Genomic DNA, 20,026 nt, shown 5'->3' with positions numbered 1-20,026 from the left:
GAGTATTTGTTAGTGCTTGGAGATTTAGTTTTCATCGCCTCAGCTGAATGATTTACAGCTACTAGCCAGGCTGAGTACATGTGGGGGTTGCCTGGTTGCTAGGGAATCCCCACATGTAATCAAGCAGGCTAGTAGCTGTAAATCATTCAGCTGAGGCGATGAAAACTAAGTCTCCGAGCAGTCATAAATACTCGGAGACCACCCGAGCGTGCTCGCGAAAACCCGAGCAACGAGTACACTTGCTCATCACTAGTGTGCAACCAAATATTTTAGTTGAGGGTGCCAACAATTTTATCTGGTCTATTTTGTGGGTTTTGTGTGAAATTATGTCCAATTTGCCCTTTTTTCTCCTTTTTTGGGGGTTTTTCCAAAACAAAGTAAATAAACGTGTGTATAACAAAACGTGTAATTGCAATTATTTTCTTGGAGAAATACTTCATTTCCTGGAACAATTTCAAGAGTGCCAACACTTTCGGCCATGACTTTATGTAAAAAAAAGCCCAAATAAGAGTCCATATCCTTTAAGCCTCTATGATTTACATCAATAATTGCATTGCATTTCCACCTTCTCACCTATACTCTTTCCATAAGAATACATATTACTTACTGGGAAAATGTAATCTTCTGTCCGAGAATGTTAGAAAGCAGCAATTTAAACTTTGCAAGCAGCGGATCAGTGGTTATAAATGTCTTCAGCTGTATTCTCCACTCTTGGAGAGGGGATTGCCTTGTGCCAGTTTATGTTTTAAGGAAAGCAATCACTCTGAAATGTTTTCTAAAGGTTAGTCTTTATCGCCAGTGGTGAAGTATTTTGTTGTTATGGGCCGAGGTATAAAATCTCATGTCTTTGAAATGAAATGAGTTTGCTGAAAACTAAAGAGCAGAAATGTGAAATATTTCCCCTCATAGACGTGAGGAGCGTCTGCTCTGCACATCATCATCATGTAGCGAGATTGATTCCTGTCCCATCGCAGTGATTTCTATGTAGGCGCAAACCTCTTACCGGCAGCAGGTCTGACAATGTATGGAGCCAGGTCTCCTGGAAAAGCGCCCCTATCTGGGAGATCAATGAATCTGCTTCCTCACCTGAGCTCAGGGAGCCATGCTGAAGATGAAGAGTCAATTTTCTACGTTTATTGTCTTCCAACTGAAAATGACCCAGTGACATGATGTTATTAAACCTTTATCGAATAAAATGTAGCAAATTCCCTTTTGCTCTTTGGGTGAGTCAGAAAAGTTCCTGGCTCTACAGATACATAAAGAAAAACTCGCTTTTAAGCCATTTGTTGTTTTTCACACAGCGCTGTACTACCACCCCAACCAGTGTCGGACTTGGATGCCAAGGGCCCACCAGTAACATCAACTCCAGGACCCCACTATTCAGCCACATGCAAATATCACATTATCCTCATTCACAACTTTATTTAGCAATGAACTGGGTAGATTGATAAATGAATAAGATGCTGCCTCTGTCTGTACATAGTGATTCATGTATATGGATCACCCCCAGGCGCAGGGCAGTGGAGTGCTCTGTACCGGGTCCCTTCGGTCTCGGTTCTGGGGATGTCACGGTGGCCTGACCCGGTCCGTGGCCCTGCTAAGGGGCGCCCAATTAAAGGTGTAGTTTGTCAAGTGTTCGTGACGCCACCTGTGGTGTTCGGTCAGAGTGACCGACGCTGCTCGGGGGTCCACTGGGGTGATGTTATGGCAGCTAGATGGTATACCTTCCCACAGGTGAAGAACGTCCCCAGGGCTTCCCAGTAAGATGGATAGCGATGGTGTACGTCGCAGTGAATAGCGAAGACACAAGATTGCAGTCTCTTTACCTTTTACTGTAGACTTCAGCGTCCACAATCCAGAGCACTGCTAACAGGGCTGGCTGAGTCCGGCCGGTCCGAAGGCACATCCAGAGTTCCCTTTGCAGGTGGAAATCAGTGTCCTTCCTACTAGCGCCTGTGTGTTGTAGTACTTCCCTGCTGAGCACCACGGGATAGTCCTCACAACTGTCGTGTATGTTTCTGTTTCTCTCTCCGTCCCCCAGATGGTATGGATAGGACGCACCCGTATGACGGGGTAGGCCTGGAGCTATTTTATAGGGACCCTAGAGTCGCCCCTCTCCCACAATTGCCTCCGTTGTCTTCATTAGGTGTAAAGGTTGGACAGCCAACTTGGAATTAACTGCCCTGCCGTAGTTCAGAGTAATGCGTAGAGCCAATCACTCCCTCGGCGTTCCGGCCGCCGGCTACGCGCCTCAGAAGGATGTTGCCGATCTTAAGGCAGGACTCCTCCTGGTGTTATCTCCTAGTGCTGTGATCTCGTTTCTCACTTCTCCACAATATACTTAGCTTCTTGTCCTTTCTTAGGATGCTGCCACAATGGGTTGCAGGCGCAGCTCCGTAACGTTCTATCTCGTGCTAGGCCGCTGTCAGGATCCCACCCCTGACAGGTCCTCCCTGGGTCTCCCCAGTCAGCTTTCTGTCTAACTTCCTATCCGACTCCCAGTTTTACCAGAGTGTGAGGAGTGGCCTAATAGATAGGACCTTTTGCTCCCCCTGGTGGCCGGAGTGTGAAGTGTAGTGTGTGACTGTGATACCTGGTCAGGTGAACTGTTTTAGTACAATCAGACGTATCATCACTCCCCTTAGTGGCAGAGCGACATTACTGCAACGACCAGGACTCTGGGGCGCTGCATATATATAGTGCCAAGTACTGCTCATATAAGAGGGTGGTGGCCAACTCTTGCACAGGGGTAGCCCACCGGAGGATTCTCCTGTTCTCCAGTGGGCCAGTCCGAGCCTGACCCCAACCATTTAGACCTCATTCAGAAGTTCAATTTTTTTACATTTGAGAATATCGGACCAATTATTCTGACCAGAGTTTGATCAGTGTGTGGTACGAGTGTCATCCGATGTTTTTGAGCGTGGAGAAATTAAAAAAATCTATTTCTCCATCTTCCCTATTCTAAGAGTCTGAAAATCAGACCGTACTTGGATGTCATCTCAATGTGTTCCACTTTTTTTCATGGAGACATTGACTTGCCTTGTCGATTTTGATCCGATCCCATTTACTGCAGACCACTTGTTCCAATGAAAAAAATCGGACATGTGAATTGTCCCATAGAATATCATAAGAGTGTTATCTGTGAAAAACACATATAGCACTCACACCCAAAGACCAGACGAGGCTTTATAAAACTGGTGTCCTTTTACGTGTTAGAGGGGAACTTCGGTCCTAATAAGACCCAAGGCAGGGACGCAATCTCTGATTGTGGACCCCCTATAGATGTGGCACTGTATCCACAATTAATGTGCTCTTCTATATATATAATTGTCTAAGGGTTTTTCCGTCTGTCTGTCTGTCTTTCTGTCTGTCTGTCTGTCCTGGAAATCCCGCGTCTCTGATTGGTCGAGGCTGCCAGGCCTCGACCAATCAGAGATGGGCACAGCATGGCGACGATGATGTCATAAAGGTTGCCTCGACCAATCAGCGACGGGCACAGTATCGACGTAGATGTCATAATGGTTGCCATGGCGATGATGATGTCATAAAGGTTGCCTCGACCAATTAGCGACGGGCACAGTCTGCCGCGAATTCTGGAATCATCATTGTCCATATACTACGGGGACATGCATATTCTAGAATACCCGATGCATTAGAATCGGGCCACAGTCTAGTATGTATATAAACGCCTGCATAAACCATTAGTAAAGAGGAGAAGTAACTCTGTTGAATGCCAACCACTAATGCTCTGTTTTTCCTCCTACTAAATTTTCCTACAGGGCCCAATTTGTATTCTGTTGTTCATGACTCTCATTGACCTGAATACGAGTGGTAATGAACTCTAATTAGCCCTCGTCCCCCAGCCACAGGGAGCTTTAAAATGTAACCGTCGTATTCATTTTTATTTCATAAACCAATAGTTCCTTATTTTCATGTATATTATTGATTTAAGAAATAAAGAATGAAGGTCACTCTTTAAGTGCTTTGTATTGAGAACATCAATTTTTATCATTTGTTTTCTTTTTTTGCATTCATACTATGAACATTAATACCTTAACGACATGTGTGACACCCCAGGAATCCGGTTGTCACAGTAGTATTGCCTGCCTCCCGGGGAGGTTGATGCCATGCCTGGAAGCGAGAAGGAATCCCCTTAGCAGGTAACACTAGCATACAACACTTTCCTGACTCCAGGCCAGAAGGGGGAGCTCTAAACCCAGTTTCAGGGTAGCTTCCCTATAAGTTCTGGTCTGGAGGAGGAGTGAGCAGTCAGTCTGTGTGAGATAGTGAAGGGAGAGGTGGCACTTAGGAGAGAGAAACTGGGAGTGGAGCTGTGATTGAGCTCACTCCCAGGATTAAGCGCAACAAACTGGACACTGGAGTCCGAGGTTGTGGGGGAGCTGTATGCCCCACAGCAGAAACCGGAGGGCAGGAGATTGCAGGTCTCCTGGCCACAACAGACACCCGAAGGTACAGCAGCAAAATAGAGCCCGGAGTCACCATGAGAGAGGGACACCTGAAAAAGGCTCGAGCTGCCTGCCATGCGGATAGTGTTCCAACTAAGGTACAGATTGAGGGAGGGACTTGAGGAAAGCTATTGCATCAAGAACCCATAATTCAGCGCAGAAAGGAAGGCTGCCAACCCCACCTGGCTAGGGGATTACGAACCGCTTCCAGGCTGCCCGGATTTCAAAGATCACCTGTAACCTGTGCCCTGGACTTCAATGGCAATTAAAAGGTAAAGAGACTGCAAATCCTGTGTCCTCCAATTATTTCCTGCACCCCAACATCTACAACCTATCATAGACTGTTCTGGTAGCCCTGGGGCCTCTGCTTCACCTGTGGGGAGCAAAACCATCTAAGCTGCATCCCATCGGCCCCAGCAGATCCCTTTAAGCAGTGTCGGCCATCCCTGGCCGAATACCACAGGTGGCATCACGAACATTACGACATTAGACTTTATTTGCCACTACACTTAATTCCCCTTTAATTGGATGCCCAGGGCCACGGACCGGGTCACCACTGCTATGACTTCCCCTTTAAGAACTGTGCCGACCCGGTACCGAGTATCCCACGGTCCTAGCAGGCACTCCACATGCGCCGTATATATGCGGCGCATGTCAGAAGTGGGTGTATGGAGTGGGCTCACGCAGCGAGTCGGCCCCATACCTGGCAGGTGATGGCTGTGCTAACAATCACGGGTGTGGCAGAGCTCCACCCCTGATTGTTAACTTGTTAAATGCCACTGTCAATCTCTGACAGCAACATTTTACATGCGCATGTGTGTGAATGACCTCCTCCCATAGGAACACCTGTGACCTGATCACGGGTCGCTAATGGGTCATCATGACAGCCGGGGAACTGCCAATGACCCCCATGCTTGTCATTACAGAGCTCTTTTGAAACTCTGCCTGTGGCCGGGCTTCAAACAAGACCGTGATTTCTGCTTTATCCAGCGATGCTTTGGCATCACACAATTGCATCTTCAAGCCTCCTAAGGAAGCTAACAAAAGCGGGAAAGAGTAAAAAAAAAAAAGTTTAAAAAAGTGAAAAAAAAAGTTCAAATCACCTCTTTTCCTCCATTTACAATAAAGATACTAAAAAAAATTAAAAAATTACACATATCTGGAATCGCCGCATTCAGAAAAGTCAGATCTTTCATAATACAGCAACAAATAACCTGATCGCTAAACACTGTAAACAGAAAAAAATCATAAACAACAAAATTACTTTTTTATTGGTTGCTGCAATTCCCCAAAAATGCTGTAACAAGTGATCAAAATGTCACATCTATCCCAAAATGGTGGTAATAAAAATGTTGTCTTGCCTCACAAAAAGTAAGTTATCACACAGCTCCATCGGACAAAAAATAAAAATGTTACGGGTCTCGGAAAATGGCAACACAACTCCCCAAAAATGTTTTATTTTTTTTTTAAACTCATTTTTGTTCACCACTAAATTAATTTAAAAAATGGACGTGTTTGGTATCGCTGTAATTTATTCTATTGATGAGTAGAATCATATTGCATCGTCATTTTTACCACAAAATGTATATCGTAAAAACAAATCCCAAAAAACAATGTCATAATTGTGTTTTTTTCACAATTTTACTGCACTTGGATTTTTTTTCGCCATTTTTGAGTACACTATGTGGTAAAATGAATGGTGTCCTTCAAAAATACAGCTCGTCCGGCAAAAAATAAGTCCTCATATGTCTATGTGGACAGAAAAATAAAATAGTTATGGCTCAGGGAAGGAGGGAAGGAAAAACCCTTTAAGGCAGAAAGACCCACAAACAAAAAGTCGAAGTCAGCTGCAGTAAAGGCTGGCAAAACATGACAAAGGAGGAAACCCAGCGTTTGGTGACATCCATGGCTTTCAGACTTCAGGCAGTCATTGCCTTTAAAGGATTCTCTACAAATCAAAATTTTATTTATGATAAAGTTAATTTGCCCAATTCCTTTTAAGCCCCTGAAATGAGACTTTGTAGAACAATGGTTGCAATTACTAAATGTGTCACAGGATATTTTTGTTCAATCCCTTTAATAAGTCTACACTTCAATTGCATCTCAATTGTTTAATTTTAAATCCAAAATAGTAGCCTGCCGAGCTGAAATCATGAAGATTCGGTCACTGTCCAAATGTTTCTGGACCTTACTGGGTCACCAATACATAAGATAGGTGATAAATGTATGATTGCTCGGTGTCTGACTGCTGGGACCCACATTGATTATGAGAATAGGAGCCCCCTCGATCTTCTAGGTAAATGGAGTGGTAGTGACTATGTGTGACCATTACTCCATTCATTATCCATAATAGTCTATGGGACTAAGGGAGATAGAGTACAGCGTCGTTAAAACCTTGGCCTTTTCCACATAGGAAAGCCCCCAAATTAAACACCCATTTTAAGACAAATTAGCATAATTATTTCAGATTTTGGGACAGTCCTGTGTGAGAGCAATGCTGAATTTATGTTTGGAGCTATATATAGTATTTTGCTGGTTAGCAGAGCGTAACACATTGCGGTTAGATATTTCTCAGCTCACATGTCTGACTGTGAGCTTAACCGCTTTGTCTGCAAGGGCAACCAACAGGATTGTATGTAATGTATATAAATGGAAGAACAACATGAAATAATGGAAATACAAATCGAAAACAAAATTTTAGCAATTAGACTTTATTAAATGGAAGCGGTCATTATATTGGTACTTCCCAAACCACATCTTATCCAGGTATGTTTTATTCTGAAATTCTGCCTAGTTTTATGGAAAACTTTTTAAAGCTGCTCGAAGACCCATGCGACCCAGGAGACAACATTTCAGAGTGAAACATACCATACCTAGTTGAAATGACAAAACAAGATTCTCATTAATGCTGAACATGGTCTGGAAATCATTTTTCCTTTAAAGAGAAGCAGAAAAATATAATAAAGATCATCCTAACATTTCATGGTAAAAAAAACTTGGTTGTAGAACGTTTTGGAGAGAGCTACCCTCCACGTCAATGTTTTAGACCCTCAACACTGAACAATGGGGTTCCTCGGCTGGGAACCAATGTAATCTGAACCGTTCCATCATTCACGGAGATATTACAGAGCAGGTATTGGACTCGGAGTTCACATAGTGATTTAAGATGAAGTGTCTCAAGCAGTGGTTGACACCAGGGATGGATGCTCTGGACCTTCTGCTCAGTATCTCTTAGCCCAAGCTATATTCAATTGTATGTGAGTGCTCTCCTCCCACGAGTGTCTAATGGTGCGCCATGAAATGCAAAAGTGCAATAGAGTCTTATCCAAGTAACACAAGGAAGGAAAGAGGTAAATGTGTTCACCTTATAGGGTTGCGTGTGACACAACCACTAATAAGACTTATAGTGCAGATGCAGCAGCTTCCATACGGTAGTGTCAGGAAAAAATTGAAATATGGAAGTATTCTGCGCTTACTGGAAAAATGACATCCACGATCGGGTATGAAATGCTGGTTTATTGTCAACGCGATTCAGAGTCACAACAATTCGTTCTTCAGGACAACCATACATAAGGGTATGTGTCCACGTTCAGGAAACGCTGCGTTTTTGATGCAGCGTTGAGCCGCAGCGTCAAAAACGCAGCGTCCAGATGTTACAGCATAGTGGAGGGGATTGTATGAAATCCCGTCTCCACTGTGCATTAAAAAACGCATGCGGAATTCCCGCAAAAACGCACATGCAGTGCGTTTTTTAAGAACGCAGCATGTCCTTACATAGCATAAAAAACGTAAGGACACCGCAGGTGACCTGCCAGTGACCTCAGGTGCAGATTTGGTCAGGATTTTACTTGCATAAAATCCTGACCAAATCCTGAAACAATCCTGAACGTGGACACATACCCTTAGAGCTCTTGGTGGGTCCGGATCTTAGTGTTGGTGATTTGGTGTGGATGTCCTCGAAGAATATTAAATTGAAGGTTCCTTCTTGAAAAACAGCAAAATAAGGCAGAGATGCTTACCTGCCTAGGCCTCAAACAAATGCACTATCAGGATGCAGTGGACCCATGTGGTTGAAGATACACAGGTGCAGCATAACCGATGAGGCAGCCACTCTCAACCTGCCAAACTAATGGAGGGGGTGGCTGCTTGGCACATTGCTGCACATAAAAGACTTGTATGCGGCGCTGTTCACACAATGGAGATGCACAGCATCCAGGCAAGCCTAGTAGTGACACCCTTCTATTAGATCAGGCGGGCCTGCCCAGCGCTAACCAAATGCACCCCATGTGAACAGACACTACTAGGCTTGCCTGGATGCTGTGCATCTCCATTGTGTGAACAGCGCCGCATACAAGTCTTTTATGTGCAGCAATGTGCCAAGCAGCCACCCCCTCCATTAGTTTGGCAGGTTGAGAGTGGCTGCCTCATCGGTTATGCTGCACCTGTGTATCTTCAACCACATGGGTCCACTGCATCCTGATAGTGCATTTGTTTGAGGCCTAGGCAGGTAAGCATCTCTGCCTTATTTTGCTGTTTTTTCTAATTTTTGGAGGATCTTTGAATTCTCTTTTTGTGCTTTTGCTGTTTAAGGTTCCTTCTTGGAAACTAGGACCCGGGTTCATCGGCCCCGATAAAATAGTTGCCACAGTTAATCCAGTAGCGTTTTGCCTTGCTTTACCACCTACTTTCAAAATTCATAATGTGTTTCACCGATCACTTCTCAAGAAATATATTGCTACCTCTGAACCATAGTCATCACCTTCCCCAGTCATTGTTGATGGGAAGCTGGAATTCTTTAAAGCAAAGATTATCGATTCTTGTTTTGTACGCCAGTCTCTTCAATATTTGGTACATTGGGTTAAGGGCCTAAGGAGAGAATGTAGGTACTAGCATCAAATGTATATGTGATCAATTTGATCTGGTCTTATCATACTTCACATCCAGATAAACCTGGTTCCGAGATTCTGGAGGTCTCACTTAGAAGGTGGGGTACTGTCACAGGGATACCACAACAGTGAGGGGCCAGAAGATAGCGGCGTCTATTTTCACAAACTCCTGCACTGATTAGAACTTATCCACCATCTTATTAAACAGTGCAGGTTTTTTCTTGCTGGCAGTACAAGGGTTAATCAGTTCAGTTGATTTCCTGGAGCTCTCCAACCTGGATTGTCTCATCTGTTCAGTGTTGGCCACTCCCCTCTGGTATATTTGCTTGCCACTGGCTCTTGGGAATTGCTAGTGATAGTTCTGCTGCCTGGTTCTGGAGTTGGAGGTGAAGTTCGTGTTTGGAGTTGGCATTTGGAGAGTTGTTCAGGAGATTGTTCTGTGTATCTGGTTTGTGTGTTCATCCTCATCCTCTCTTATTTGGTTTTACCTTCCTATACCTCCCGTGTTCCACTTTGTTGTTTGGTGAGTGTATTTTGTATGATTGTAATTTTCATTTATCCCTGTCTGTCTTCTCTTCTTTGTTTGTGTTATCCTATACAATTCTGCCTCACATTTCTTGGCTGAGAGGAGGGTTACAGATAAGGGTTAATATAGGAGCATAGCAAGGCATCTCCACCTTCAGGAGTAATTCGGGGGACAGGGATAGGCTATGGGTGCTTCTAGTCCGAGGGTTTGGGTAGGCGCCTACAGTCACTATGTGACATATATTGTATGTGTTTAAACTTTCTATAATTTTAACTTTGATTCAAGTCTTCTATGCAGAACACATTCACAATTATGAGAGAGTTGTACCAACTCTGGGAAATAAAGTTGTGATATATTTGTGCTCTAAAACTTTGGTACCCAACCAGTGGTATCGTTTTATGGTTTGTGTAATCCAATACTATTTCTCTGGTGGGCACTTATATTATCCTTATGCTGTGCTTTTAATGGGTAGCACAGTGTATCAGAATGGCCTTCAGGTACTTTTATGCAATTTACTTAAGTAAGCAGTACTTGGCTTGGAAGTGCAGGGAAACACTACATCTACGCAATAATCAATTTATTGTGGAATTGTCCCCTCATTAGAGGAGAAGACAGCTGGAATCTGTCTCTGGTGGTCTCCAATGATAAGCCGTCTCTGATGTGCACACTAATGACTCACTCGTTCAGCAATGTATTATTATTGTTTGCACAGTATGAACAAATCCGCCTTTGACTTGGACATTAAGTCCTGTAAGTTGAAAACGCTCAGTCTTCTTACGGGTGGTTGGTTTTGTGGACTCTGCTCTTTCCTGATCTATATGGTAATTTATTTAATCAGTGGAATTGCCCGTGAGGGATTTTTTGAAGAAAAGGTTTTATGGTTAGGATCCATCTTTAATGTGAATTATTAAATTATTCATTGTAAGCTGCTAACACAAATGTTCTGCTTTTGCTAGTTTAACTCTTTCCCTATATGAGGAACAGGTTGCACCATCGTCTGTACAAAGATACAAAATAATGTCTCCCACATCTGTGCAGCAGTTTGCTCAACATGGAAAACCTAGAAAGATGCCACATTCCTTAACCCCTTAACGACCAGAGATATTTTTTGCTTTGCATTTCCGTTTTTTGTTCCCCTTCTTCCCAGAGCCATAACTTTTTTATTTTTTGGTCAATATGGCCATGTGAGGGCTGTTTTTTGCAGGATGAGTTGTACTTTTGAGCGACACCAGTGGTTTTAACATATCGTGTACTGGAAAACGGGAAAAAAATTCCAAGTGCGGTGAAATTGCAAAAAAGTAAATTCCCACAGTTGCTTTTTTTTTGCCATGTTCATTAAATACTAAAACTGACCTGTCATTATGATTGTACGGGTTATTATGAGTTCATAGACACCAAACATGTCTAGTTTCTTTTTTATTTAAGTGGTGAACAAAATCCAAAGTTTGTTAAAAAAAAAAATTAATTGCGCCATTTTCCGAGACCCATAGCGTCTCCATTTTCTGTGATCTTGGGTTGGGTAAGGGCTTATTTTTTGCGCGCCGAGCTGATGTTTTTAATTATACCATTTTGGTGCAGATATGATATTTTGATAGCCCGCTAATTCATTTTAATGCAATGTAGCGGTGACCAAGAAAACATAATTCTGGCGTTTTTACTTTTTTTCTCCTTACATCGTATAGCGATCGGGTTAATTCTTTTTATATATTGATAGATCGAGCGATACCAAATATGTGCATGTTTGATTTTTTATTGTTTTATTTTAAATGGGGCAAAAGGGGAGTGATTTGAACTTTTATCTTTTTTACATTATTTAAAACTTTTTTTTTTAACTTTTGGCATGCTTCAATAGTCCCTATGGGAGACTAGAAGCTGCCATAATCTGATTGGCTCTTCTACATACAGGTGATGATCAGATCGCCTGTGTAGCAGAATTGCTCACTTGCTATGAGCACCGACAACCGGGCGGCGCTCATAGCAATCCGGCAGTAACAACCATAGAGGTCTGCTGGAGACTTCGGGTTGTCATGCCGACCCATCGGTGATCCACGATCATGTGACGAGGTCACTGATGGGCATGATTTCCAGCACTTTAAATGCCGCTGTCAGAGATTGACAGCAGCATTTAACTAGTTAACAGCCACGTGTGGCTCGCAATTCCACTCGCGGCTGTTAGAGGCACATGTCAGCTGTTCAAAACAGCTGACATGTGCCAGAAAAGATTTGGGAACCGGAACTCACATCAAAGGGAGGGAGTCGGACATCGGCGTACTATTACACCTGATGTTGGAAAGGGGTTAAAAAAAAAAGGTGAAAGGTAAAACTCTTTTCAACAATCCAGAAATTGACTTTCCATGTTGAGTCCACAGTTTGTCGAGAGCCAAAACACATGGTTCTCAGCAGAGGATCATTGGCCCCTTTTCCAGCACTTGGTTGAGAACCTCAGCTCTTTGACAAGTCAAGAAGTATGCAAAATAAGAGCAGGTCCAGACTGCCATAGAAACTCCCATCCAAGAGATTCTGTAAGTGCACGGGAATTGGATTGTTCTGAAATGTCATCTGAGTGCAGTCCGATGTCCGATATGCAGCACTCATTGACTAGTATGACTGTGTGTGATCCGAATAGCGTTGTTTTTTTTTTTTTCACTCGCACAGTATCTGTCCAAGGAAAAGATTGGACATGTGCACAAACCCATAGAATAACATTGGTAAGAGTGCAATCTGATGTTTTGTCAAATCGCCATTTCACCAAAAATACTCTTGTCTGCACCTGCCCTAACAGTGACTCCGGGAGATTGATCATACCACTCAAAATGTTACTTACTTACCTGTATCCTTGCAAACTGTTTTGTCATTTTGATTGAAGATCTGTTTTTACATAGTTATGATTTAGCAGAATACTGTAAAGTAATTGCAAATACTTGAACATGGAAACCCTTAGGCCTCTTTCACACTTCCGCCTTTCAGCTCCCATCACAATCCGTCATTTTTTGAGAATGCAGGATTCTGCATTTTCTCATAGACTTATATTAGCGACGGATTGTGACGGATGGCCATCTGTTTCATCCTTCTTTCACTGGATCCTGCATAAAAAAACGGTCCGTCGAGCAGAGAAAACGTTCAGAGGAACGTTTTTTCTGCACGTCGGAAAATCGGTCAGCGACACATCCTGCGCTGGCCGTCACTGGCTACAATGGAAGCCTATGGGTGCAGGATGCGTCGCTGACTGTGAAAAGCAGGAATCCAGCGACGGGTCCCGCCTTTTCAAAGAGAGCATGCGTGGAAGAATTTCCCGTCAGGGAAATTCTCTCTGGCTCGCTCTCTTTCTCTTTCTCTTTTTACTATTGATGCTGCCTATGCAGCATCAATAGTAACAAGATATAATGTTAAAAATAATTAAAAAATTAAAAAAATCGCAATATTCTCACCTACCGGCGTTCCCGCGCAGCGTCACCGATGCTCCCGGCAGCTAGCGTTACTTCCTAGTAATACATTGCGAAATCTCGCGAGAAGTCGGTGTCTCGGAACGCTAGCTCGTTACTAGGAACACTAGCTGCCGGGAGCATCGCTGCGTGGGAACGCCGGTAAGTGAAAATACTGCGTTTTATTTTTTTTAACCTGGTTTATTTTGTGTATGCGTTTTTGCAGCGGAAAACCGCTGCGAAGACGCATACACAACAGGTGCACATGGCTCGACGGGTCCGTCAGAAAGACGGGCCCAGTGCACACGATTTCCACAATCTGCATAGGATCCATCATTTCAACGTCTTGACGGATCCTGTGCAGATTTGGAAGACGGAAGTGTGAAAGAAGCCTTAAAGTGGTCATAAGATTTTAGCAAGAAAAAAGCATCTGGATTACACTGCTGTGGTGATGTACTTGGATCTCCTGGGCTTTTTATGTACAAGATGCTCAAAGTGTTACTATAGTTATGCTAGAAAGTTTGTGAACCCTGTTCTGTTTTTTTTTTGCGTACAAAAATAAATCATATCCATATGGGTAACTGTATATTTAACAAATACCACATGTTCAGCCTTACAATTTGCTGCATATATCAAGGGAATAGATATAATATATGATGGCCATATATATTAGAATAATGTCATTCAGACCTCTCAATTTCATTTTGATTGGCTGACTGTTTAATGTTTATTGGGGTCTTCCAACTCTCCACCGAAGACAGGTGTCAGAAGAAAGGAAGATCAGCTTGTTAGATTTTAGTTGCATGGCCACCTTAATGTGTAGAAGCTGTTGGTTTGTGTCGAATGATTGATGGCAGTAAATTGAGAAATCACTTTATTTACCAGTGGAGGTAGGCCACGCAGGTGCTACGGGGCCAATGTTTGAGGGACTACTCAGGTTCACGGACCTTCATTGCATATTTCACAATTAAAGAGCTATTCCCAAGAGAGTAAGCTATCTGTAACTTACCGATTGCTGGGTATTCAACCACTGGGTACCTCAACAATATCAAGAGTGGGGCTTCTGGAACCCGGGATCAAGGCTCTGTACAGCCATTGTTGGGTGGAGTGATATGAGCATGCTCAACCTCTTCTCAATATATTGTCTATGGTACTGATCACTGACTGGTGTCTGCAGATCCCGATATCTAGAATTTCAGAAGGTCCCAGTGGTTGGACTCTCAGCAATCCCATGGATAGGTGATAACTTACTCTCTTTCGATTAACCCTTTACAAGATGCTTCCATTTTTCAGGAAACCTGAGTAACCACGTGCAACTTGATGAAAAACCAAACAAGCTGTTCTTTATTCACCCTCTCTGGCTGCTGTCACACTAGCAGTATTTGGTCAGTATTTTACCTCAGTATTTGTAAGCCAAAACCAGGAGTGGGTGATAAATACAGAAGTGGTGCATATGTTTCTATTATACTTTTCCTCTAATTGTTCCACTCCTGGTTTTGGCTTACAAATACTGAGGTCAAATACTGACCAAATACTGCTAGTGTGACGGCAGCCTCTGGGTCCAGCATCGAGTCTCTGCCGCTGCTCCTGGAGTCTGCTTTCTGCTACATTGACGTCATGTCGCCAGCGCTGCAGTTAATCAGTGAACTCAGCTGTATAGCACTATTATTTTTTCACTTTATTGCTGCTGTTCTAGGGTTGCCAACCATCCAGAAATTCCGGTACAGTCCATAAAAATAGAGCACTTTTTGCCTTGTCCATTAAAAAAAATGTAAGGCGCACGTGAATTTTTGAAGAAACTTATACAAACAATTTTGACCGTAATTGTCCTCATCCTTATAAAAAAAATATTGTCTGTCTGAGATTTTTTGACAAGCTGTCTCGAAAAAAATAAAAAGTCAAGTTGGCAACCCTATGTAGTTCATAGTAACATCTGTATTTTCTAGTTCCGATTCCCAGGTTCCGAATAGAATGCTGATTTTTTTTAATATGCAAATTGCCTCTTCTGAGAAAAAGAGGACTTAACTCTATAGCGCCACCTGTTGGAAGTAGCGATCCTACAAGTCACAATCAACCCTTTAACGAGTCGTGCAATATGACTTAGGCCGTGTGTCCACGGTAAGTAAACGCTGCTTGTTTGACGCTGCAGCGTCAAACACGCAGCGTCCAGATGTTCCAGCATAGTGGACAGGATTTTTAGAAATCCCGTGTCCACTATGCGTGGAAACCCGCACGCGGCGGGCCTGCGACTCCGGACATGCTGCGCGTCTTTTCAGATCGCAGCATGTCCGTGCTACCTGCGGCGACGCTGCGTCGCCGCAGGTAATATCACAGTGCCCTATGGCGAGGGGTGCGATGATCCCGGATGTGTACTGTACACATCCGGCATGATCGCGTCCCAGAAAGGGGGCAGGGCTTAGCGCCGAGCGGCTTCGCCGCTGCGGCGATACCGCCGGCCATCCTGAGTGTGGACACGCAGCCTTAGGATAAAAGCCAAATCAGTATTTTTTTTAAGGAATTTAAGGAGAAGGTTAATCAATATATGAATGAAAATATATGTGTTTTTTCATAAGTTATTAGTTTCTCTGTGCTTAGATGAAAATTTGATCATGTAACATCCAAATTCAAGCTTACTCCTACCTCTGCATGTGTGGCTCCAGCGCTTTCATTATGAAAAACGGGTGACGCTAGAGCAGTTCTGGAACCTGTGGTACCTTCCAGGCATGGAGCTTGTGGGTAAATACTTGAACATTGTTTTCTTACTTTCTCTTTGCGGTGAAACTTGGGTAGTGCCATATTCTGTTTAAAACCCCTAGTAATCTGATTCCAGTTGCCAGTTACAGGTTTCCCTAACTTTGGTTCCTCTTTCTTAGGTCGGGGTCACACTTGCATGTGCAATGCGAGAAATTCGCACGTGTCTCTCGCATCAGTACTCGGCACTGCCGCTGGCGGTTCGGACCAGAGCATTCAGCTGCATAGAAATACAAGCAGCCGCACACTCCAGTCCCAAGTGGTGGCAGCAGTGCCGGGTATTAATGCGAGAGACTCGTTTGAGTTTCTCGCATTGCACACGCAAGTGTGACCCCGGCCTTAGTTCTGAATCAGACTGTTTTTTTTTTCCTATTCCTGACCTCAGCTTTTATTTTGACTACCCAACTGACTCTCAATTTTGCTCCTGACTATCACCCTTTGGTTCTGACCTGGCATTTTGATTATTCTCTGCTAGCCCGCTCCATTGACCCAGAGTGCTCTGCGTAAGTCCAGATCCCTATGGACAAGATAAAGGATGAAGGCCAGGGTTCCCTGGGACCTGCTAAATGGAGTGGCCGTAGAAGTCCTTTTAAGAGTTGCCCGGTTTCCACTGACATTGCTCTGTTACAGATCACATTTTAAATCAGATTAATATAGAAAATTCGAAATAGTTCCCAACCTTGCAGTATGAGCGTGCATAATGGAATCTAAAGTACAACAGGGCTACTTATTATCATTAACCAGAAAGGACTATGCCAATTTAGGCCAGTAGCTAATGAGACAAAAAGGTCAACATTTCTTTGAATGCTTGTCTGATACCAAACAATTACAATGATTTGTGTACTATTTATGGAGCAGTTGGCTAGACATGAACAACTACTATTGTGATTTATGAATGCCCATGCCCAACACCATTCTCAACACCATTAATAACTTGTGTTCAGATTTTACAGCTTTTATTTCATCTTAGTTCAGATTTATCCAATTAAACTAGTGAGAAGAATTCACTTTTAACGGGTACAATGGGTTTTTTCCCCTTGTTTTCACACAGACACCATAATCGGTATGTCATACTTACAACTCAGTTTTAACTTTATACATGGGACTCTGGAGCCTGTAGAATCAGAGGCCCTGTTGGAAGTCCAAGGCCTCATCCTGGAAGACTAAATGGCTGGTGATGCTCAAAAGGCAAGGGGACCCTGATACATAAAGGTTACACCACGTAATCACCAGGAGAGAAGGGGACAGGGCCAGAGACTCATCCTTCCTTCCAGGAGGCTGGGAATACTGAGCTCCATGTTTCATGACAAGGTTGCGTCCTCTTTGGCTCAAACAATAAATTTCCTGCTGCCATAGAGGGCTGAAACCAATGCACTGCGGTCCTCAATGGCAGCAAAACATGGCTACCCAATATTAATGGTTTCTAGACAACAATGAAAACTTCGGAACACAATTTCTCCTTTCTACTCAACAATGTCTGTGACTTTTTTTCTTAAAAAATTTTTTTTTATATTTTTGTTTGCGAAACTCTGAAAAATAACCTATTTAGTGAAAAACTGAATTCAAAATAAAAAAAAAGGAGGCAACGATCAAATTAAGCTACAAAGAATCACGGTACGAAGATGCGCAGGTGCACCAAAGCATCATCCCAGCCTGCGAAAAGGGAAGATGGTAAGGAAAGGGGTGAGCTTTGAGAAACAGAACACCCACACGTACAAACATACGCACAATCACACATTGCTGTACGCACATTGGACACCGACAACCACACACGTACAGTAAAGAGCCTGTGGAGCAGAATCCACCCTAATTCTACCTCCATGTTCCATGAAACGGTACATGGGGAGGTGTCTAAGACGCAATAACACAGGTATTGCCTTTATCTTTGCTTTCTATAAAGAAAAACAAACCCTGAAAATAATTCTAGGGTTCATCGCACCTTCGCACCACTACAAAAAGTGAGTTGTTACATTGCTAACCACCTTATGCACACTACAGTGCTCTTGAGGCTAACATGTATTTGTAGAAGCCATGGAAAGATTGCAGGCTTGGCCGTCCAGAGAGAGAGAGGTTCCCTACGGGAGGTTCCCGTCCTGCCCTTCTCAGCGTCTCTGTAACACTGCGTTGGGAAGTAGTGCCGCTCCATATGAAGCCAGAAGGAAAATCGCAGCTGTGTCTGGTATAACAAATATATGGACAGTTTTAGAGCACAATCCTTGTTGAGGAGCTGCAGATGGCACAGGTGGCCCAGGGGCATCCTGTTACCTAAAGTCCCAAGCTGGCAATTCCTTATGCAATCCTGCAGGCTGTGTTTGTGCAGACAGTAAGAGCGTGGCCAATGCATTGGTTTAGTTGGAGGTAACCGAAGACTGCAGGAGATCAGAATGCAGAAAAAAAACAAGCTCAGGCCTTGAGTTGGTGCCATTGTGCTACAGCTGTTCTTGGATGAGATATCATATCTTTCCAGTGCTTCACCTCTCCAGGACCACTCTTCCAAGATAGGTAGATCTGCAGACAGGATGTTATTAGTTAGACAATATACAGAAAGACCATCTTAAATCTTCAAACTCATAGTAAACTAGAAGCCCTCACAGGCCAAGAGATTACTGCTGGCAATAGGACTATTGCATGTCTCAAGTCTTCCATGGGCTTTTATGCTGCTTTAAAAACACAAAACGGTCTTCTGCCCTACATTCCTGTTAAAAATGATAAGTGAAGGGACAGAAGTTCCTCAACTGGTTAATAATCCTCTAAATATATAACGATAGTGGAATACACAGGCTGGCTTTCAAGAATACTTAAAAATCAAGTTTTGAACTGATTAAGTTTTTAAAAGAGGTATTCTCAAGTTTGAAATGGGATAGGGAATTGCTTCTTGATAGCTAGTAATCCGACCACTGGGAACCCCACTGATCCTGAGAACCAGGGCTCTGACAAGCCCCATTTCAATGAAGCGGTGGTCTATCATGCACACTACGGCTTCTTTCACTCCTAGGCCACATTCACATGTTCAGTATTTTACCTCAGTATTTGTAAGCTAAAACCAGGAGTGGGTGATAAATACAGAAGTGGTGACGTGTTTCTATTATACTTTTCCTCTGATTGTTCCACTACCGGTTTTGGCTTACAAATACTGAGGTAAAAGACTGACCAAATACTGAACGTTTGAACGTGGCCTAAATGGGACCACCGGAGATAGCTGTGCTTGGCTGGTCTTCACCACTCACATAACAATAAATGGAGTTGCAGCGCACATGGTTGCCACTGCTGCATTGAGAAGAGACACGGTTTTCTGGATTGGTGGGTGTCCCAGGGGTCGTATTCCAAATGATTCCTGTAAAATATTATTTACTTGGGATTACGTAATGCAGTAGATCTAAGAAAGGTTTCTTCCTGCCCATTCTAGAGAGGAGATAGGACAGCATGTATATTGGCACAACCTGGATTTCCAAATTTATCTTAGAGAATCCCTGTGAAAGAATATTCACCTTGCCCTTGCTGTAGTATAAACCTTCCCTCAATGCACTGACTTCATGGTGACCATGACTGTGATAGACTTGTGCTTATACTTAAAGGCATTGTCCTGCAGTGTTGGCACTCGCTCTCTCTGGGGCAGTGTTGTGACACGTGACGCCCGCGCCCAATCAGCACTGGTGTCACTGTCTCCACCTTCAGACTTCCTCTTCATGTTCAATTTGTCCAAAGGCAGGGAGAGTGATGGCAGCGCTGATGGGTGCCGGCATTACGTGTCACAGCAACAGCACGTTAGCCCTAGTGCCGGAATGACGTGGGAATGGCGCCAGCACGGAAGGTGAGTATAAGTTTTATTATTTTAATCGGGGCTAAGCGAGGGGTATGACAAGAAGTTGTCTACGTAATGAACAATGTCTTTAACAGCCAATTTGGAGAGGGTCAGCCTGCACCAATGAGAGAGAGGGAGGTCTGTCTCAGACTACCTCGGATTTTCTGTAGACA

General features: G+C 43.5%; 1 protein-coding gene across 14 annotated transcripts in view; it reads right to left on the bottom strand.

Moving 5' to 3' along the window:
- Positions 1-16,987: 16,987 nt before the first annotated feature.
- Positions 16,988-20,026, bottom strand: part of SYT7 (synaptotagmin 7) — a 771,057-nt gene continuing 768,018 nt past the window's right edge. For all 14 annotated transcript variants that reach the window (XM_077287911.1, XM_077287907.1, XM_077287912.1 and 11 more), the window contains one exon: positions 16,988-18,559. In XM_077287911.1, coding sequence (XP_077144026.1) covers positions 18,455-18,559 — 105 coding nt within the window. In that variant the 3' untranslated portion in view covers positions 16,988-18,454. The remainder of the gene's footprint in view (positions 18,560-20,026) is intronic.

This window comes from Ranitomeya variabilis, chromosome 2 (assembly GCF_051348905.1).
Source record: "Ranitomeya variabilis isolate aRanVar5 chromosome 2, aRanVar5.hap1, whole genome shotgun sequence".
NCBI lineage: Eukaryota > Metazoa > Chordata > Amphibia > Anura > Dendrobatidae > Ranitomeya > Ranitomeya variabilis.
Note: the sequence above shows the minus strand (reverse complement) of the source record. Positions and strands in the feature narration are given on the sequence as shown.